This window comes from Anas acuta, chromosome 3 (genome assembly GCF_963932015.1).
Source record: "Anas acuta chromosome 3, bAnaAcu1.1, whole genome shotgun sequence".
NCBI classification, from domain to species: Eukaryota; Metazoa; Chordata; class Aves; order Anseriformes; family Anatidae; genus Anas; species Anas acuta.
In genome coordinates, this window is record NC_088981.1 from 39,883,704 (window position 1) to 39,907,201 (window position 23,498).

Consider the following 23,498-nt stretch of genomic DNA (forward strand, 5'->3'; position numbering starts at 1 on the left):
TCTGGTGGCTAGTGCAAGAGCAGCCTGGAAAGTAAAACACATAGTATATATCCTTTAATTTCTGAGGGTTTGTATTTGTGATCAATAACTTTACAGTAAATAGAAGAATTAAGAGACTGAAGTGACCACTGAAGTATATATTTCAGCTAGACAAGGGAAAAGCTTTATAGTCTTGCTATCTTGCTAATCTCGGACCCTTTAAGTATCTTGGACTGCTTTTTGAGTGTGGCTTCTCATAAACCTGGTTAAAGAGATGCCAGTTTTCCCAGCACTCCCAGCAAAGGACTGCTTCCAGAGATCGTCTCTTCCTCAATACCAACATTGCTTATGAAGAAGGGCTACCAATACATGTAACTTATCGTGCCAAGTAAATCCAACCACCACAGAATAACTACAGTTTTGCAACCTGGAATCCACATAGGCCTCTTTAGGGAGAAACAAACAAGCAGACAAAAAGATAATCCATTCTAACACAGACACTTGAAACACAATTTACCATGTGGATCAAGCAGCATGGATCCATGTAAATAACAACTTCCCCAAGGTAGATGGGACAATTAGGAGTTGGAAAGAATTACCTTGGACAAACCTGTGAAGTAACAGCCATTACTTCTGTTCAGAAGCCCTGTGCATGGATGTCCTCCTCTGCAGAAAAACCATCCAGCTTGTTTGAGGAAATTACTTCAAGATGTTAGTAAGGAAGAATATTCACTTTACGTTCCATATCCTCACAGAAGCCACCAGTTCTAGGTGCTACCAAATTAAAAACAGGCTAATTTTTTGACACTAACACAGACCTGCAAGGTTCAGATGTGCCAATGCACTGTATTTTAGAATTTTATGTGGTCCTTTCACTTAGATTTCGTTTCAATCCTAGGAATTTTTCTAATTCCAATGCAATGACCAATACCACTTCTTTATCTCCGTCTTCTGAATCTTCCCTCCTAATCTCCAGTTCAACTACTTGTGTCTTTAACTAGTGCAGTTTAACTGTTCGTCAAATGTCAGGTTTTTTGGTTACTGAATAGCCTACTAGAAAATAATGCCAACACAGAAATTTGGTTTCCTGCAAAAAGGGCCAAGAGTCGCAAAGCTTGTACACAGACACTTTAATGCAAATCAGATAGTACTATGTTTCATTCTAAGGTGCTCCACATCCTCAAACACTCAGCACTGAGCCTCCCAGTTCTACCGTTCTCTTGAGAAATTCACTTTCAGTCTAAACAATTGATTTTTAAAAAAATGACATGCTTCTTTATGCTTCTCTTTTTTATTTAATCTTCAATACTGTATTTCAATTCCAACCGTTAAAACTTTATGAGCAGCAGGAGCATATTCTGCAAATTTGTTGATCACTGTATAGTACAATCTCAAAACTCTTATCCAAACCCCATGTATTCCAAAATTAGGTTTCCTCCCTCAACATGCAACATTTGAATAAAAAAGTCCTGACTTACTCCAAAAAATTCCACTGTGCAGTTATATAAACTCAGATCTCTTGACACCCACTCTGGTTTATGAAGACACGGGTTTATATAAAAGACCTTCAAGAAAAAATTAAAAATGAGTATAATTTTGCTGACATTTCCAGAGGATTCTAATGCTTCCATTACCATAGCAGTACACATATATAAATACACTGTGTCCACTGTATTCTACTTTGCAATATAATATTTCTGAAGGAGTACAATTGTTCTCTGCATGAGGCTGTAATATGTTATGCTGTGACTATATCAGAAACTACTATGCAGCCATTCCATTTTATTTAAAACTTTATAATTAGGAAAGTACCTAGGTTAAAATGATATTTATAAAAACTCTTGCTTCAGATTAATAAAAAGTGCACATTCTGTAAGTGCAGATTCCATTTCTTTTTCTTTTTTTTTTCTACTCGTTTATTCTTCATTTCATTTTCAATCTCCACTTTTTCAAACCACGCTGCAAGTTTTGGACTGTAGAAACAATAGCTATATTTGCTTTTGATCAAAGCAATGGTTTAAAAGATGTAGTTTTAATGTCACAAATACATTTCAAGTATTTCAAGAGCTCATTTTTTCCGTCCTACACAACCAAACTTCCATCACTAAGTAATAGCCTTTAAAAATAATCTGAAAAAATATACAAAAATATTTCAAGAGTGCAGAATAGCTATATACTTGAAATCAGCAACAAGGACATTTTAAATTTCAACAAAATCTTCTTACTCTTTATGAGACCTCTGAACACAAAAAGAAAATGCATTTCGCATGGTTTTCTAACTCCGTATTTGTAAGAGCAGAGGCAGATTTTCAGATAGCTTTCTTATTTAGCAAACAAGAAAATAAATCATATTGCAAATGCAGTGCTGAAGCTGCCTTAATTCTCTTGCTCACATCCATGGTAAGAAGCAAATGTCTTGTCCTTGCTTCTGAGGTTTATGTTTATACTCAGTGTCACTGTTGATGACTGAGATATGTTTGCTAGGTTTAAAATAACTAGCTTGAGAAGCTTGATAAAAACAGTACTGAGCTCTGATTTGCTGTGGATATACTGTTATAACTTACACAGGAATGTATCATCTTTGCTCAAGGTCAGTAGAACAAAATCTTTAACAACAGACAGCATGGAATTGCAAGACACTGTGGAAAGAACTGTCACAATTTCTACAAAAGTTTTTATGCCCAAACCTAGCAGGAACACATCTTCATCTAATTGTCCATCGATGCTTTCTGTTGAAATTCACGGGTAAATCCTGCTTCCATCCTGGAGAACATTTTACATGAAAGGTAAGACCGAGAGAGAGCAGGTAAAGACAAAGATGCAATACACAGGCGTGCAGTTTTCTGTGCACTGTCTGCATTTTAGGGGAAGGAAGGTCTCTATGCAGCTGCATGCGAAGCAGTTTAAAGATGGAACCGAAGTTATTTCAGTAGACAGTCTCGTCACTGCCTCACCCACCCCAAGGGTTGGCTATTGCAACCTGTGAAATGACTCTGCCAGGCAGGGGCACAGCATTGCTGCCAGAGTATCCAGATGAAGTGCCTCAGCTTGAAACTGCAAAGGAGGGTTCTTCCTTACCTTGGATGCTTGATGCAAAAGATAGCTGTATCAGGCTGCGTAACAGGGAGTTGCGTTAGGAATCTCTCGCTCCTCAGAGGAAAAGAAGAAAAAATGACTTCACAACACACTATTACAAATGCTAATATTTTTGTCAAAAGCAGAAACACACAGATTTTACAAAATACTAGCTAGACATTGTAGCACACTGACTAAAAGAAATAATTTGAGTACAAGCTTAATAAGGCAGGGTAAAAAATCCATCACCTTACAGCAAATGACACTTTGAAAATGAGTCTGCTGTGTGTGATTTCAGTGGTGCCTGAGGGAGAGAAAGCTCTTTCTGTTCATGTTTTTCATACTTTCAGTCAAACAGATTGCTGAATAATCATGTTTTCTTTATTTTAATGGGTGAGGAAGCAATTATACAGAAGGTGTTTCCATATGTCGCAGTTAATAAAGGCAATTCTTACTAATAAGAATAGGTTGTCTCCGCTCAGTATCTGATGAAAAGCCCTCCTGTTGTGAGGAAAAAGCAGATCGTGTGGATAGAAGAGACTCCTAGGGCAGCACACTTCAGTGGCTACTGGCAAGAACTGTAAGCAGATGAATCCCAGGTCTTCTCCAATCGATTCCCAATCAGTGACATTCACTAGGGTGCTAAGGGTACTAAAAGCACTTTGTGTCACAGTGTCTCCTTCATATTCACCCTTTTCTTGCTGGTGAAGGACAGTGGACAAGACCTGGATCCATCACTCTGGGAGATCATCAGCAAGTCCTTTCAGGAGGTCAATGTGCTTTCTTTTTTGAGATAGCATCTGGATGACCATTTCAAGAGATAATCTGACATGGACATCACAGCTAGTTATAGGCTGGTATCACAGATGCTCTTTCAGGCTGAAACTGAAAATTGCATGGGGGACAAATAATTGGGGGAGGGGGTTGAAAAACCCAGAGGTATGAGACACCACTTACACGTTTGTCCTTCTAACCACAGAGCTGGGTACACATCCACAACCAGATGAAAACCTGACATCTGTACTATACCGTTAGAGCTACCTAGTAAAGAACTAGGAAAAAAAAAGTCTTGGAGCTCATCTCAGCTTATTGTGATGTGTTCAGTGGCTGACTACCTCTGAAAAAACATATGGAAACTAAATCTAAGGAAGGACATAACTTGCCTCAGATAATCAACATATCTCAGCTAGGTTTACACAGCAGTGCTACACACTAGTTGCCTCTTGATTTCAAAGTAGGGCAAAGATTGTTCACCTGTAAGTACCTGAGTAGAAAAAAGACCTGCCTCTGTTGCCATTCCCACTTATAGGGGGACTGACAGCTTCCTACAAGTAGTTACAAAAGGCACATCATCTCTCCATGGTAAGTGTCTACCTGTAGCCTTACAAGTATGAATTTCAAAGCATTCTGCAAGACAACTTTCTTAACCTGATGTATAAAAATGCAGTAATTATTTTGTGGAGAGGCTTTGTTAATAGGAAATACTCTATTTCCTCCATTTTCCTGGGAATTGCATTTTGCTGGTTTTGACTATTCGGAATAGACTTCAAGAAATGCCAAAAACACCCAAAGAAATAGGTGGATGTTTGCAAATATATAGAAAATTGGACCAGTTCTTACACATGCAACTTGTCCAGCTGGATGTTCACTGCCACACATAATACTTTCCAGTATTTTAACCGAAGTTAATATGGCCAACATTTTGAAAATTTGACACTAATTCTGGGCACTGCCTAACTTGGTCTAAGTTTCCGAACTGCTGAACTCCTTGTCCACATTTCAGCCTTTGGATGCTCAGCAGATCAGAAAATTAAATCCAAAGTGACTCAAGATGATACTGTAAATTTCAAATACCCAGTCTGCAGCTCATTTTGAAAGTGCAGCCCCTAAATCCTGCTTCAAAGACACTGCAATAGTTTTGAAAGCTGCCTATTTTCATATCACACCACTAGAAGACATAGATAAACGCAGTGGGTGTACTCTGCATCCATACTCCGTGTGGTCAGTGTGAACAGTCCCTCCCTGACCAGTCAACTCTGATGATGGGGAATGAGGGGAATATAGCAGGATGATCACTGATAGGCTTGCACAGCGAATCAGAAGTAGCCCTTGCAGAGGCAAGGGAAAACAAGAGCTGCTGTTGGATCCTGCCCAGAACACAGAACCCAACCACAACATGTCCATACAGTGTGTCTGTCCTGAAGATGTGGAAGGTCCTGTTGTATCTGCATTCATAATTAAGGTTTTGACATGATTATGGTGCTGATGCTGTTATATCTTCAGTGCATGATGGTTCTTGGCTCTGTTCGTGCCTGCCTATTGTTCATGAGAGACTTTGTCTTTGCAATGATTGGAGAACAAGGTGTTCTGGAAGCTCTTTTCAGCTGCCATCTGGTAAACTTCTTACGGATTTTTCTGTATGGAGGGAAGGAGAGAAAGGAGGGAAAGAAGAGAGAGACAACAAGAGAGGTAAATCTCAGTCTTTAACAGACTGCTCAAGAGTCAGTAACAAACAAACAAGCAAATACTCTTACCAGAGCAGGAAGGCTAGTTCAAGGAAAAGAGACTTGCAGTCAACAAGAGTGAGCCCTGGCCATCAACTGATGATTCACAGTTGCCTCCAACTAGTAACTGATAATTGCTCAGTGAAAAGTGAATTGGTGTTAGACAATATTTGGACAACAACATTATATGAAATCTTAGGCCAGAATGCTCAAACAGGGAGTCCTTATGTGTGATTTCAATATAGGAATGAAGGATCACAGAAGAAAGAACCACATTAGCACTCAAGTGAATGTGTTACTTCTACAAAAGCGATGGACTGGGAGCAATTTTCAGTGTTAATTTCACTGCATTAATTCTGTAAGTAATGGATCACCGGCGTCTTTGTGCTTTTTGAACTTGTGCCTTTCAGGTGCAATAAATTCACTTTAACTTTAGTCAAACATACTAACTACAGGTGGTCATGTTGTTTGTATTATAATTTCATGCAAGGATAACTAATTCTGACACAAAAAGCTTTGTTAGGTTCCAACTGCTCTGTTGCCTCTGTATTATTATAAATCAAAATCATAATGCTGACTATATGGAGTAAAGTAGCAGAAATCACAGAAATGACACACACAGAGTATGTCAAGAACCATCTTCACTGGCAGAGTCCAGAATATTAGATGTTGGTGGAAAATTGCTTATTTTCTGAATTCACTCAAGTCCATTATCCCAGCTTTCATTTAGATAGTTTATAAATTACAGAGATTTTGAGCTTATGTAATTAAAGTGAATGATGTCCTCTAACTTTAGAGAGACCAGGCCTTCTAATTCAAACTTTCCAAGTTGAAAATCTAACCCGATTGCAAACTACACAGTGCTGAATTGCATCAAGGTGCATCAAGGCTTTGACACAGTAACAAAGTGATTTGTCCCTTTCATCTTAACAGGCTGCTAACTCTGAGCCTGGAAAATGGTGGCACCTAACATTGAAAATACAGGGACAGCTTAAAACATACTCTCATTGAGTACTAAACAGGCTCTTCTTTGCATGTTAAATTTTCAACGCAGATTTAGTTGCTGGTTGAGTATTCCTCAGAAATCTAAACTTCCAATCAAGTAAATGAGCCACAGAAGAGACCATAATCAAGGACAAAACAAAAAGCCCCAAATCAGAATAATATATCATGATCTTGGAAGTTAGAGAGAGCCTGAAAAATACACCTATTTTGGTTCATGTATATGAAAGGAACAGGGAAGTATTTGCCTTGGCTGCCTGAAGGTTGGATGTCATCAGCATCTTATGGCCTACAATAACAAACTGGAATTTAGCATCATTCAGTAATAAGCACAATAAAGGAAAAGAAAATTAATCCCCAGAAAGGAAAGCTTAGGCTATTCATGCAGTCCACAGAGAAACAAATTTACTGTTTGAGTACTTACTTTACATGGTCTTCTTTTTTAGGCCTAAGAAGATATTCAATATATTGACAAGAAATTGCATCCAGAATGGTAAAATCATAGAAATTTCACCTGAGACTGGTAGAAATATGCACTTCTAAAATGAGGAGGCAGCTAGGTTTGGTAAATCTATGTTAATAGACAAGACCTGTTATCTGCAATGGTTATAACGGGGATCATTCCAGAAAAAGCTTAAAGAACTGGATCCGTTCTGATATGTTTATCATGGAAGTGCCTAAGAATAGTTACATAGGAATTAGGTCTTCTCCGTCTGGAAAGGTGATGGGATTGCTAGACCACTGAAGTACATCTACACCATGGCACACGGAATGGGGAACAAACAGGAGGAGCTAGTTGCCATTGTACTGCAGAAAAGCTATGACACAGTTGCCATCACAGAAACATGGTGGATGACTCACATGACTGTAGTGCTGCAATGGCTGTCTATAAACACTTCAGAAGCGATAGACTAGGAGGGAGAGGTGGGGATGTAGCCCTTTGATGCTAAGTAGTGTTCATATTGCCTAGAGCTGAACAATGGCAATGACGGGGTTGAAGGTTTATCGGTAAGAATCAAGGGGAAGGCCAACAAGGCAGATGCCATGATGGGAGTCTCTTATAGACCACCCAGCCAAGATGGAGAGGAAATATTCTATAAGCAGCTGGGAGAACTCTCACAATCACTGTATTTTGCTTCTCTGAGTTGTGATGAATGGAGTTAAATCCAGCTGGATGGCAGTCACAAGTGGTGTAACCCAGGGCTCAGTGCTGAGGCCAGTTCTCTTCAAATATCTTTATCAGCAATCTGCAGGAGAGGATCAAGTGCACCCTCTGAAAATTTTGCAGACACCAAATTAAGCACGAGTGCAAGAGGGATCTGGATAGGCTGGACCCATGGGCCAAGGACAACAAGGCCAAGTGCTGGGTCCCGCACTTGGGACCCAACAATCCCATGCAGAGCATTGCTGGCTGAATATAAGCCAGAAGCATGCTCAGGTGGCCAAGGCCAACAGCATCCTAGCTTGTATCAGGAATAGGGTGGCCAGCTAGACTAGGGAAGTGATTGTCCCCCTGTACTCGGCTCTGGGGAGGCTGCACCTCAAGTACTCTGTTCAGTTTTGGGCCCCTCGCTACAAGAAGGACATTGAGGCCCTGAAGTATATCCAAAAAAGAACAACAAAGCTGGTGGAACACAAGTCTTAGGAGGAGCAGCTGAGGGAACTGGGGTCATTTAGTCTGAAGAAAAGAAGGCTCAGTTAGACCTTATTGCTCTCTACAGCTACCTGAAAGGAGGCTGTAACAGGGGAGGCTGTAACAGGGTGGAGGTAGGTCTCTTCTCCCAGGCAACAAGTAATATGACAAGAGGAAGTGACCTCAAGTTGCACCAGGGAAGGTTTGGTTAGATATTATGAAAAAAATTCTTCACTGAAAGAGTTGTGAGGCATTGGAACAGGCTGACCAGGGAATTAGTTGAGTCACCATCCCTGGAGGTATTCAAAAGACATGTAGACGTGATGCTTAGGGACATGGTTTAATGGTAGACATGGCAGTGATAGGTTGGACTTACGATCTTAGAGGTCTTTTCCAACCTAAGTGATTCTATTCTATGATTCTACATTTGTTTGCAGAAGTTTGCATTTATTTAAAGAACTAATGTGATCGTTAGTCATTTGAGAAGCCCACAGTTTATAGAAATGATAGAGAACAGTTCACCCATCTGAATTTTTAATATGGCAACTTCATAAACCATCAAGTAGTTCCTAGTACTGAAAGTAATTGGCAGTTCACACTAAATATAAGAACGCTAAAGTATTAGGATTAAGATTTATGACTATTAAATAAAGACAGTAAAGTCAAAAGATGCGGTTATTAAATACTGGTTCTAAACTAGCATGAAGAATGGCAGAATTAAAAAGGGGGAGGTCATCAGCACTGCATCAAGCAAACTGCAAAAACAGTTTGAGCTCTTCAGTTGGTATTAATGAAAGTAGCTCTATTTAGGCTGTCAGAAGGCCTAATCTATGCACTCTGAAAGGAGAATCCAGCACTTCTATTTAAACAGGACTGTGATTAAACAGGATTCCAGAAATTAGCTTTCTGGGATATAGCCTTTCAGAAATAAAATTGGAAAGATGGAAATTTCCACTGACTTCATTAAACATGCTATTTGAACAATTGTTTTGCTAAACCCAAACCTGGTTCTTTTTACTGTAAAAATATACAGGGTGGAGGAAACTGACTACACTGAAGACTTTAGCATCTAAAAACAGATAAACTTTTTAATAGTCACTGATAAGGTTTTACAACCCTTCAGCTTTTTTTTTTTTTTATTAACATTTGAGCATGCGGGTTGTAATAGTAACTGATGAAAGGCAGGAAATTCAAAGATAACATTGTTGGTATTGTTGGTCCCTCTCTCTCTCAGAACACTTCAACATGCTTTCCTCCCTCCCTAAGCAATACAACAAATTAAGGGCAGAGTCACCTTTAATGTTCAATTTCCTGTCCCTTTTTGAGTTAACACCAGCCATATGTTTTAATTACATAAAGCTTTTATTTGGTGGTGGCAAGTAAATGGCTTTAATATCTGTAGTGATGATAACATCCTTTGCAGTTGTTAGGAAAGAGTAATTGCTATTTTCCCCTGCTTTTTCTTTTGATTCTTGCATGAGTGCTTGAAGCATGATACATTAAAGACTTCATTTGAAATGCTAATTTAAAAATATTTTAAAGCCTTTGCATTGTATTTCTAGTCCTCCTGAGACCAAAGGTTGGAAAGTAAATCAAACCTTCAAATGGGTGATTGGTATATAATGCTCACTATGCTCATTTTTATGTCAAATGTGATGCATTGCTGCCAATGTGGGAAGATGGCAAATTCTTTATGTCTGCATGACAGTAACTGCAGATAAAGGTAAATAAGACTTCTAGCAGCTATTCAGAGAAATATGGAAATGTACATAAGTACTACATACTGTTAAGATGTATTTTATCTTTTCAAGTTTTATGCAAGGACTGTAACATACTGGGTAGAAAGAATAGTTAGGCTGAATAGGACACTTATGCCATGCTTAAATGTAACCAGACGTTTAAAAAAAAAAAAAAAAAAAAAAATCAAAGAACTAAGCCTTTCTTAGGGATTCAGTGAATTCTATGCAACTAACCATCTGCTGAAGTTAAGCACAATCCTATATAACCTGTTGTGATGTCCAGATTTCTGAGCAATAGAATTGCTGCTAACAACATTTCTGATTTGTAGAAGCTGACTCAAAGTTCTTTACTTAAATGCCATGCATTAAAATAGAAGCGTTTTTAAAACTTGAATAAAATAAAGTGACCTTCAGTCAATGTTAGTCAAGAATGCATTTTTCAAGCTTTTTCTAACCTGAGTTAAAGACATTACTTGCTGTAGCTCTGTTAATATCAGGCATATCTGTCTATTACTGCTTCTATATATATAAGCTGCTGTGTATCAGTACTGCCTCCTCGACATTGCATTGAGTTGTGGTGACTGGAGCAACTTTGTTCTATTTGGCTATACCAACATTATTTAAGAAGGAATACAAAATAAAGTTATGGCAGAAGATTTTACTGAGAGAGAATTGTGTGTAAAGGTCTGCTGAAACTTTAGCAGATGACAAACCTTGTTTTGAAAGTGAGCAAAGCACCATTATTTTCAAAGTAATCATGATTCCTTGGGGGGTATTACACTTAATTGTAATTTCTCTGAGGGTTTGTTTTATCCAGAGGTACACTATAATTACTCAGTGGATTAAATTACAAGTGGGGTACTATCTTTGGAGTCTGATAGTCTTCCCATTAATTTCAACAGGCTTTTAAATAAAGTGAAAGGCAAAAACATGAGCAATGCTGAGTCTGCTAAAAGAGAATTTAACTGGGATGAAACTGTAGGCACAGATCCTTTGAAACCTGACATATTCCAGAATGACTAACACATTACTTCCTTCATTTCTACCTGGGTGAAAATGAGGAGAAGTGTGAATGCTGCATTTTATTTACCTATTTGGCTTGCTGATTTAGACTTTTTGTTTCTTTCCCCTCAGCACTTTACAGAAAAGCTTACCTATATTCCATTAAATTTTGATCTAACCTTAAAATTACAGAAATAAGGAGGAATGTACTTTGAAGGCACAAGCGGGTTGATGCTGATATGCTTTTTAAAAATAAACTCCTTTGTGAAATGTTCATTTACAAAACAAATCAGAAGTGTTTTAATAAGTATCAGGCTACTGGAAAGCATTTGCCATAAGCCACTTAGTTCCATTATAAAACTAATATAGATGGCAGAGAGTGGTACGATCTTTATAAGATTAAAGAGATGCTGCTGTAGACGCTCCAACATCATTTAAATGTTGTAATAGCTTGCCTTATTTTTCTCCTCTTAGCAATGACACATATTCCTTTGCTGTTGGTTATCTTCCAATTTGGCATGAATATTTAGAGGAAAACTGTCCTCTGTGAACATTAATTTACAGACACACCAGTTAAACATCATGGTGTCAGATCTTCCTGAGCAGCTTAATATAATATTTTCAAACACCATACTACATTGAAGGCTTCTCTGGCATTTTGTGTTTCAGAGCAACAGCTTATAGCTACTATGAATATAAAAAGTAATCAATGTTCTAGAGCATTTTCTTTACTGGGAGGAAAAACCCAAGTCAAATGTTTAAAGCACAGACTCCTATGATCACGTCATGCTTGCGCTGCGGCATGGCATAATACACTTCTCTGTCTCTTTCTTGCTGCTGGTTTAAAATTTACTCAGATAAATTTCCTTTGAAGCAGAGACCTTCATTTTGTGTGCATTTATAGAGTGCCTAGAACAACAGGGACCTCACCTATTCCCGAAATTACTAATATTGGTTTTACTGCAAACAACTGGGATGGCTTTTGGAAAAATCATCTCATCCATCAGGTTTTTCCATGCTTTCATTTTATCTGGAAACAGTATATTTCATTAATACTGTACGATATCTAAGGATTCTCAGAGAGAATAAATTAAAGAAGTGCACAGTATTATTTTCAGCATTACTGCTGTTTTTGTTTTTTTTTTCAGATTAAAGCTGGAACTGAGAAAAACTTATTTTTTAACCCCTAAGAAGCACTATAAATAGACCCTGTCATACATCAGTCATCACATGATGACTAAATCTTAACAATCAGCAATAGACTTATTCTCACAGTTCATCTGTGAGCTTGGTATTTACCACCAAGAGACTAAATTTACCTATTACAGACAGCTAGGGCAAAAATGATTGCACATCGGTTTCAGTTCAACACCAACTCAATCACTTTTTGCCAAACCTGGCAGCACCAACTCCACTGTACTACTTCCCACCCCCTCTGATTTCTGGTAGGCACAATTAAATACAACACTGGTAGGAATACAACATGGTAGGAATGATAGACACCACAGGTCTCAACATGGATTAACCAGCTGTATTAATTAATGGATGGGCTTGCCCTGGTTCTTGGGAGCAGTTTTGCTAACTCAGCAGACATCTCCCATTGCACACCAAACAGCAGTGCCTATCAGAAAAGCATGCATAGAGCCATATGTTCCTCAGAGAATTTTTCCCTTAAAGGGAAAAAGGCCTACCTAGGATTCATGGCATTCAACAACAGCATCCAGCTTGGTAGAGGGGATAAGAACTGGTAAGACCTAGCAAAGGTAGTTCAATGGAATGGATAAAAAGTAAATTATTCATACACTTTCAAACAGAACAATGGCTCAGGCTTCAACAGACAGGTAACCTGAGCTATGGGACAGCTGCTTTGAACTTTATCTGAGATTAATTAGCCTCTCCTTAGCTACCATTGACTTCAGATGGTTTAAGACATGAATCCTGCTCTATTAAAGGAAGAGTTGCTTAACCTCTCCTCTCCATGAACGTATACACAAGACCACTGCAAATTTATCAATATGTAGGCTTTCAACTACTTCCCAGATGTCTTGCATAGTAATTCACAATTCCAGAAGACAATTTATTTTTTTTTACCTCTAAGAAGGGTTTGGAACATATAGCTTCTGATTTCTGCCCTTGGGCTACAAACATCAAGTGCCATTTCCCTAGCAACATTAAATGCCACTTTGAACATTTTCAAAAATATCTTCTACTAAATACGTATAAATCCCAGATGACCTTACCTGACTAGTCTCAGAATCTTGATATAGATTCAGAAAGACTTTTTGGCTGGTTTCAATTATATGATTACATTTGACTTCTTGGATGGTATGCCCCTTAAATTAGGCATATGCTGGCCAAATGCCTTGGTGACACAGGGTCTAGCAGGTCATTCCCAAAGGAATTTTGAGGAAGATCACAGTTTAATAGATTGCTTTAAAAAAAAAAAAATAATATGATGAAGAAAGAAATTGAAGAATATGAAAAATATTTGTCTATGATATGCTTCATAGGAAAAAAAAAGATCTTATATTTTTGTTGTCTTTTCCAGTTTTGATACACTTTAAACACCCCATCATAAACACTTTAGTATTTATTAGAACTTTTTCAATACAAAACTTTTTAAATGGCTTTTTTTGAGCCTTTTTGTTTCTTTTCTTACTGTGTTTGATTACTTCATCTAAGGTTGTTGGCCTGAATACTATGTTTACAATATTATAATATTATTTGAGGCTGATAAAAAATGACAATATTTTATCAATATGTTATCAATAATGCAGATACTTTTCCTGGAATAATATATATACTGATAGAGTGTATTTGGATGAGCTTCTTGGCACTCTGGCTATTTGCTATTAAGCAAGGGCTGAAAATCAAAATTAATAATTCTTACCAGAAAGAGTTGGAGAGAAAAATTTCCTTCACAGAAGTGTCCCCCTAGGGCCCTGCGTCACAGCAACAATCTCTTGTGTGATCAGTATGTACTCTACACACAGAAGCTCCTATGTAAAATACAGATTAGAAATCTGTACTGTGGCACCAATAGAGGAAAGCTTTGCCACAAAATTATTTGACATGATAATTTCTAAGGTAATCTTCATTTCAGATCAGATTTTTTATTTAACATTCATATTATCAAGTGTCCACTCTAGTTCATTTTCTGACTAGGGCAAGAAAATTTCATCCTGCTCTTCAGTCATGGCCAGCACTTTTCCTGTCAGTATCTCACTGTGCTTGCTGGTCTGGTTAATTAAAAACTGCAGAGCATCCTTGAGAGTAGGCATTCATTCATATTACTCAAGTTCACAGACAAAAAGAAGGAGGTTCAGAGGTTAAATGCTTTGTCTGGTGTCTCATGTCATGTAACAGAGGCAACAGGAATTGTGATGCACAGATCTGAGCTTTTATCACTTGTACAACACGTTTATTGTGTTTGGTCTGTTACATATTTTTAACCCTTATGCATAGCACAAGTAATGAAACCAGCCAAGTCTCCTTAAATGTTTGACAAGAAGTGACTTATCTCTGTGACTGGCTTTCACAGTCACTATTATTATGTTTTCTTCAGTATTCTACATTGATAATCCCTATGCAGCTACTTATGAAAGCTTTTCACAAAAAGAGAACTTTTTTTTTTTTTCTTTTCTCCCAGCCCCCCAGCCTTATTTGCATTAATGCTGTAGGGTCATTCATTTAAAAGATCTGAATGTATTAAAAACCTATCAGAGAAAAATAACAATATTTGTTATTAAATATTTATATTAAATATTATTATTAAATATTATATTGTTATGTTATTAAATATTGTTAATTATTATTAATTGTAAAATTAAATGCATGCACTAAAATATAGACTCACACAAACACACATATATATATATATAACTTAGAAGTAAATCCTCTATCTGTAATTCTAAACTAAGAAACCAATACAGAGCAACTTGTAAATGAAAGGTAGTGGTCAGTTTTGTGGGAATTTTAAGACTCTGCGCTTCACTGACATATTTCCAAAATATTCACCACAACAGAGTTTTACAATCATCTTTGATATTTACCTGTAACACGGAACAACAGTATGTTCATCAAATCTAATTTCTGTATCTAAATGCACATTATTGCTATCTATTGCTCTGCCTCCAAATAAAATAATCCTTAACCTTGTATCCAGCTTCTACTAAATACTATTGCTAACACTGCAGAGAAATCATTTTAAAAAAAAAAAACAACTCTTTGAAAATTGATATTTTGCAGTTTTTGAGGATTACAGTCATCAATAGCTGATATCTAATGCAATAAACTGTGGTTTAGGAATAGGAATGGTGAGAGAAAGCTAATTTTACTTCTGAACTCTGGTTTATTCTAGCATTGCTATAGGTAACATCTGCATAATTAATCTTGTCTTTATCTTTTCTTTGATATTAAATATGCGGAAGACTATCCTGGTCTAACAAGTTAGCATTTTCATCATTACTTTATATGTTTCCCAAGGCTTTTTTAATGTCCCCTTAATGTTAATGTTGTTTAATTAATGTCCCTTTGGGTTCACATCCAAAGATGTTTCTTTATAGATTTTTTTTCTTGTTTAAAAACAAATTGATATTAATTCCCACAATAGAAGACCAGGTATTATAAGGTGACACATTCCCACTGGGGATGTGGATTTAGGAAAAAGCTGAGCAGCAAGCTAACAAAAAATAAGCCCTAAGACCTTAAGTTAAAACATCCTGTAAAGAGGATTGTGTTCAGCTACATCAAATCCTCTGCACAAACACAAAAGACAGCTTCTGAAGGGAAATCTTTAGAAATGGCCAACCAGACTGCAGGGAACTCAAAGTTTGTCAAGAACTGTAAGAATACAGGTTAAAAGAATTGCATGACAGCCCAATTTAACATCTGACTTATAAGGTGTGTTGCTATCTGACATACTCGAGCTGCCTGGCTGCACTCAGTGGGAGCCTTACACATTTAAGGGCTTTGCTGAACAGGGTCTGGAAGGTCTTACAAAGTGAATGAGGTTTCTGGAAAAGTTAAATAATTTTACAGCAGTTTCTCCACCAACAGCTGTGTTTAAGACAATCCTTAATATACTTATAATCCCTGTATTTCATTTCAGTTCCTTTAAAAAAAAAAAAAATTAAAAAAATCCTACTGAAATAAAATTTTGCAAAAAATCTCATTTTGGAAATTATATTTCCCCTCTCAAATATAAAATGCTCTGGCTACTTCTGTAGCTTCTGTCTGAATGTGAAATTACTTTTGTCAAAGAGAGCAGAGATGAGTGCTAGTGGTTAAATAACACCTGTAAATGTGTCACTGCTCTTTAGCTGAGTCATGTGAATTAACCACATTCAAGCTCCTATCTAAAATGAAATTGCAAAGTATACTTCGGTATCTAAGCCACCATAGAGAGGCTGCATATGTGAATTTCTGCTCACAACAGGGTAGAATCCCAAAAGATCAGTTTACAAGATCCAACTGTGTGACTTTTCAGGCAGCAGTAACTAGGTCATTTACAACCATCTGCTCACAGCCCCTGTCTCCCTGCTGTCATCACTGAGGCTGTGGACTAATTAATTTTCACCTGCTAATCAGTGGAGATACCTCTGAAACTAATAAATCACCCAGTTTCAGTCAGCAGCTACTGGACTCCTGCAGATGGCATTTCTGGGAGATTTTGTTACCCACAAAGGTAAAAAGTGTTCTTTGAAAGGAGATTCCCCATAAGGCTTCTGACTAGCTCTGCATACAACAGCTCCCTGAAAGAATAAAGTACAATTCATCTGATGGAGAACAGAGGATATGCAGAGAATTACCCCCCAATCTTCATCAAAGTATTTATGAATTTTGGTAGGAGTTAGTCTTCCAAAGACTTGGAGATACAGACTTGAGGTTCTCAGGGAAGTCTGTGAGGGAGCAGGGAACTGAATCGTATTTTCCCAAGTCCTAGGTAAGCACTCCAACATCTTCCTTTTCCCATGTAGCTTTAAACAGGGTGAGTAGCTTACTACAATGTCATTGAAATACTCATTTTAAAGTGTCAGATTAATACAAAGCTCCAAACCAATATTATTGTATTTTATTTGTTCTGATGGCTGACGAAGCAGAATTCTTAATAACATATGCTCTTCAAACCTACCAGCAATAAGTAATGGCATAACTTACAGTGAACTAATCCTTAAATCAGAAAGTAGGTGAAACACTGCACTTTTGGTTTTGTTTTCCATGTATTATTCCTTTTGAATATTAAAAAAAAATCTGCATATTCTTCAAGTGAGGTTGATTTTAGTTTCATTTAATGATTCTGTTTTTAAAAACAAATAAACTTTAGTACAATTAAAATGATGTTATTTTGACTTAGTTGGTATCATAAAAGGAGCCAGAGGAAAAGAAAATGTAGATGCATAGTGAAAGAAAACGTCTGTAGGTCCATGAAAACTGCTCAATAAGAAACAAAGGGCAAGCGATTATGAACTAATTTCTGTATCACTGGCTGTGATTCTGTCAAAGCACCTCAGCTAGAGCTTGAGGGAGAATTATGATTTATAAGGTTGAACAATAAATGAGTCATGAATAGTCCTCACTAAATAAGATCAAAATAGCAGTTCACTGAAAAAGTTAGACTTGAGATTTTTACTCTGATGAAAGTAACAAAGCGTAACTTCGAACAGCAGCTAGTCAAGTAGGACCACTACTTGGAGCAAGGACAGTTCCTCCGCAGATTCCCCATCTGTAGTACTGTCACAGTGACTGGAAATGATGGTAAGCTCGCCTGCACTCAGATGCAGCCAATCAATGAGATATTTGCAATCCTATCAATAAGCATTAGGTATAATCCTAAAGGCTATATTCTAATTCTATAATCCCTGCTTTTCAAGATGTATGACAGTGATAGAATACAGCAGAAGTAAAGGAACCAGAACTTAGAGGCTGATTATTTTTTCGATTAGAGGGTAGCAGCTGGTGCAGAGCATTCTCAGACTTGCAGCTGCTTCTCCAAGGGTGCAGCGAAGTGTCTCCATGCAGTCAGGTACAGGATAAGGGTCTCATGGCCACAGTTCCATGCAGGTAAGAAATGAAAATACACTACACCATGGATCCAACTACAGTGAAGTTCAAGACTGGGATCCTAAGTCGAATTAAGTTGCTTCATCTCTATGAAAAGCAGAGGCCATCCCTGAACATACATTAAAAATATTTTTTAGTTGAACAACTTTTTGTGCACAGTTGTTTTTTTTTTTTTTAATTAATAAAAAGAATAAACATGTCTATGGGCATTTCTGTGATGCAAAATTGCGTGTGTGAAGAGGAAGAAGGAACAGAGTAGTTAACACTGGAATCCTGATCTAGACCTGCACCGATCCTCTGTAACACAGACCCAAGGCACAAGACACTCCTCCAATTTTCCCTTTTCTCACAGAAACACGCTAAAAGTGTTAACTCAAACACAGAGCCCAGCCTCATCATTAAAACCTATATTGGAGGGAGAAGAGACAATGGCAGGTCATTAACAACTTCAAATACGGGTGACACTTACAACAAAATTTGGGTTCACCTGAATTTAGGGTTTACACTGACTGATACAGCTACAATGTGATGAGTGCTAGAAGTATGCACAGAGCCACGAGGGGCTGGGAGCATCAGAATTAGTTTCCCCAACTTCTGCAAGAGAATCAGACCACTGATGGCAAAGGCAAGACACAACATTTTGCTGAATTTAGTTTGTGAGCATCACATTCTCTTCTTTCTCAACATGCAACTTTAGTTTTAAGCTTTTTGTGTGTGCTATGAGACATGCATAAATAAAAATGAGTGGTAACAGGTAATTATCACAGCCACTGTGATATCCTTACATAGTACCTCAACAAATCACAGGAAGCTTTTTGTTTTGGAGAAAGAACGTGATGTGAAGAATATGAAAATTGCCTATATAATGCTGCCACAGGGATGCCTCTCAAATCATTTTATCAGCAAAAAGGAAGCAATGTCTGCTGGTAACAGCTAAAGATCACGTTCTAATTTTAGCAGTTGCAGTTAACTCATTCCCAATGGAGTTGCACTTACCGTGAGAAGGTTTCTAACTGCTTCAGCACTGAAAGGAAACAAGCATCGAGTCATTCAACTGCAGTTCTATATGCAAATATGCTTTTTGGCCCATGAAGGGAAAGCATATGGAATTTGCTGCTATAACCCATTCAGCCAAACATTTCCAGACATTTCTTATAATGCAAATGCTGAAAAAAAATAATTTTCCACACAATGTTTTATCTGTCCCTATACTAATATGATCATCAGCATGCCCATGTGTTCTGTCATCAATATGAACTGTATGCACACTGCATGCCTAGAACGTCAAGAAAAGTTTTAATCAACAAATGCACTTTCCTTGACATCCAACAGCTATTCACATTACTAGTTTTATTCATAGATTCTGATAATGTTTTATATAACTCAAGAGATATTAAGCTGATATATTACATTTTTATTAAACTTCTGGAGACCATGGTAAGTATTGTTTTTTTCAATAATTATGTAAGTCCCAGAATGGTAATTCAGTACAAAGAATTTCATTTCATGCAATGAAGTCATTTTCTGCATTAACCTCTAACAGAGCCTCCAACAGAATCTACATTACAGCTAGTCATCAAAATGGGAATAAAACACAAAAAGCTTCCTCTTACAGCAACAGTGATTTAGTACGATGTCTAGAATAAAACTCTTATATAATTATGAGACTTTTGGATGATCCTAAAGTATACACATAGTGGTAAGACAATTCCAGCAGCTAATATGTAAGTATATTAAAAAGAAGTAAGGAGACTCCCTTGGTGAGTAGTGATAAATGTAAGGCTCTTTAAAGAGTGATTTTTCAGTGTAAACAGATTTACACTTCAGAAAAAAATCTTGACCAACTTATTTCACAGTAGCGAATGAGAATTCCTTCTTCATTCAGCAATTGTACGAATAAAGAAAAATATGAAAATATGAAATTCAGTAAAGCTCAACATAAAATCACGATGTAATATCAAGTTAAGTGCTCTTGAACTATCACTTGCTTTTCTGCCTAGATTAATCCCTGTGCTTTGATTCTGTGACTGAATACAGATGTTGAAATCCCAAGTGAGTTGGACTCACACAGGCATCAGGAAGGCTTCTGAATGGTAAATGCAGGCTGTCACCATAGATGAAATTGTAAAACTGGGGCCATATATACATTTTATATATATATTATATATATATATACACACACACTTATTGGGAAGATTCACTGAGCATGCTGATAAGCATTCAGGGCATGGTCTTAAAATTCCAGGGTAATTCCAGGGATTACCCTGGACATTTTAGACAAATTTCTGTAATTCTTTTCTGTTTTCTGAATACTTAGATCCCTACTCATCCATTACTACAAATACCTGAATATGTGAGCAATTCAATATACAATATTTAAATTTACATTAAAATATTTGGGCCTTAAATTCAGAGTGGGCAAGAATGATAATCATTTATTTAAAATATCATTTAAAATGAAACTACAGATATTCACCTTACCTTACCTCATTTAGTTTAGCAGTAATAATAATACTTTTTTCCCTCAGATATCAACCAACTATATTGTTATAATTTTTTTAGCTAAAAGTCAGAGGAAATTTACCCTCTGGACTCCCCACATAAGGTTTTATAGAAATATGCATCTTAAACCTTAGTTCACTGCACAAGTAAAAGTGTTTTAGGACAGAGAAATGAAAACTGCTATGTACTATTGCAATCCAAATATAATATTGAAAAAAATATACTAATTACATCCTGCAAAAAGAAAATATGCTTTTTTTACATGTATTTTTAATGAATACACACGCTAAAACTGACCGGATCCTGATGCAGCAGAGTATGAAAACACGCCTTAAAGAACAAGTTGTTACTTTGACTAAAATGAGATGATTATTTCGGAGCTGAGTGTTCAGCAAATATTTAAATATCTAACAGCTGCAAACTGGCAACTGATTTTTATTTATTTATTTTTTCATTCTGTGGCAGGACCAGATAAATTATGGCCTGGTTTTTCACAATCATCTCCTCCCTAGATAAAATATGTCTTCCCATTGTAATCATGTTACACTGAACTGTGTCACAGCCATGCTCATCTCTGTGAACTCCTAGTACAAAACAGGTTAACTGTCAGGGACTAATGCCTATTCCCTCTTCTCCCTTCTTCCCTCAAGGAGTGGAATATTTAATAGCTGTCTTAAGCACCTGCACACTTGAGCAGTGGGATCAGGCAGGGCTTTCCACTTTGAGCTGTAAGGACTGGAGGCAAGTTAGAGCTGAGGAGAACAAGCTACACCACCCCTTCCGAATAATCTTGGAATACAGGTGGAGGGAATCAAGGGATCAAAGGAAAGAAGTTAGAAAGGTGGAAACATTCCTCATGTAGGAAAGGAACCAACTGAGATGGGATGGGAAAGGAAAAAGGGGTGGGGTGGGGGGGAGAGAATCTATGAGAAAGAAGGAACAGAAATGTAGTTTCAAAGGATAAAAAGCTGTTGTCTCACATTAGTTGCAGTTTTGAAGATTAATGTGAATGAGGAACTATGTGTGTTTCTATCACAGAAGGAAGATACATGTCTATGTATTTCTGCTGAACCTACAGCATTAGGTTTTGTCAGACTGGGAAAATCTGTAAAGGAAAATCTGAAAATCTCACTCCTTAACTACAATTACCTCCAATTACCTCCAATGCAAGTCCTAGAGCACTCCCTCCTTCACTTCTTCAGCATCAGCCAAAGTGATGCAGCATGTCACTTTTAATGACACCGCCTTTTTTTTTTTTTTTTTGAAGGAGTGTCATTGAGGTCTTACTGCCCTGTGGTCCCCATACAAGGGTATTTCAGATGTTACTCTTCACATTTTTTTTTTAATGATTTGAAGAGCAGCAGACACAGAGGCCTGAGGACCAAGCCCCTGCTTACCCACCGCCATTGGTGTCAGGGTGAAGACAACGCAAGTTCTGCGCTGATCTCCCACATCAACCCTGGCCAGGGAATGCTGTCTGCAACCATGGAGCTGGAGAGGGGGATTTGTGAGGTTGGGATCAAACAGGGCTATCTCCCAGATGAGTATTTGCAAAGGCAGAATCCACCTCTCCATACTTAAATCACCCAGAATTTAAACATCTAAACCAGTCATCTGGGCTACCTCTGAGGTCAGTGGGGAGAGACGGAGACTGTCAGCATAGGGCTCATCTCATCTTTTGACAGGAACCTCTCTAGGGAAAAATGGAAAAAAAGTGCTAAAACTTAGGCTACCAGTCTCAATGTTGGTGACATAATCACCAGGAATTAGTCAGATACTAAGCTCTTTGCATAGCCTGTATCAAACAACTCTCAAAATAGTCAATTTTATAACTGAGTGAGTTATCAGAAGCCTAAAGGCTTATCCTCCTACCATCATCTCTGAATTGTTGAATTCCCCATGCAAAAGAAAAATAAGGTACCATATTTAATTTATCTTGAAATAGCCACCAAATTGTCATGTACAAATATTTCAGCTACTCTAGCAGTGTCTACCATAAACTAGAATAAGTATGCACATTTTCCTCTGTTAGCTCCGTATTTACATATATTCTTTCCCTACTCTTATTTTATTATTTACATTTTTATTCAACTGCCAGCCTTTCTAGGTCTGTGAAATAACCTCAGAAGCAATGATTAGTCTGATGTTATTTGCCCTAAGTCACTTTAAAGCTAGGCTAGATTTTTAAGCGTTTTAAATAACCAGCCCAGACAAAAGAATTTACAAAAATAAGACTAACGTCTTGTCCCAGTCTGAATTAAATCAGGGAATGAGGAAGAAAAGAGCAGAGGAGCCTCCAGTACCAACTCTTCTGTGACATCAAACTCTTGTGGGAAAACAAAAAATTCATTAGATTTTACCAATTAATCTGGAAATGATAGACTGAAAAATATCTTAGTTGTTTTTAAAGGAAATCAATTTCTATCCCAGAAAGATGCTGCCTGCTATATACTTCTCTATTGTGTGCTATGTATTTTTCAAGTTCCGAATATTTCAAAGTGTAGCCTCCATTGTGGATACACATGCATTTTGCTGAATGATCAGAGAGATATTAAACTTCATTGTTTTCAAACTACAACTAATAATAATTTAAAAGTTCTAATCTTTGCCACACAAAAGTAACCCTGACTGGATAAGTCTTGTTTATGAAATACTGATAATGTATGCAAGGAATGAAAAATGGGTTGTATGTTTTCATGTAACATGGCTCTTCACTGTAACACAACCTCAAATAATAATGACATAAACTGTTATTCAAATAGTGGATCAATAACATGTATGCAGTGAAGACTCATTCCCTGCTTTTCCCTGCTTCGATTTAATTTCTCTTACCTGGTCTCTTCTGTAGCTATGAAGAAACCATCATCTGAAGCATCAAGCCAATTTTGCCTCTGTCTCTTGATCACTGGAATGGTGCTTGTCTTAATGGCACTTGCACTGGCTTGCAAGGCCTTACCGTTAGTAATATGAGTAATATGGGGAGCAGCATGCTGAAATTAC

The 23,498-nt window shown here is 37.3% G+C and overlaps 1 protein-coding gene across 8 annotated transcripts in view; it reads right to left on the minus strand.

Moving 5' to 3' along the window:
• Positions 1-1,867: 1,867 nt before the first annotated feature.
• The window catches only part of MTA3 (metastasis associated 1 family member 3), a 155,736-nt gene continuing 134,105 nt past the window's right edge, over positions 1,868-23,498 (minus strand). For 5 of the 8 annotated variants that reach the window (XM_068676721.1, XM_068676724.1, XM_068676728.1 and 2 more), the window contains 2 exons: positions 23,331-23,488; positions 1,868-5,469 (listed from right to left, as the gene is read on the minus strand). In XM_068676721.1, coding sequence (XP_068532822.1) covers positions 5,334-5,469; positions 23,331-23,488 — 294 coding nt within the window. In that variant the 3' untranslated portion in view covers positions 1,868-5,333. Of the gene's footprint in view, positions 5,470-18,992; positions 19,021-23,330; positions 23,489-23,498 lie in introns of those variants that run through there. The other 3 variants (XM_068676723.1, XM_068676725.1, XM_068676726.1) reach the window with 3 other exon arrangements.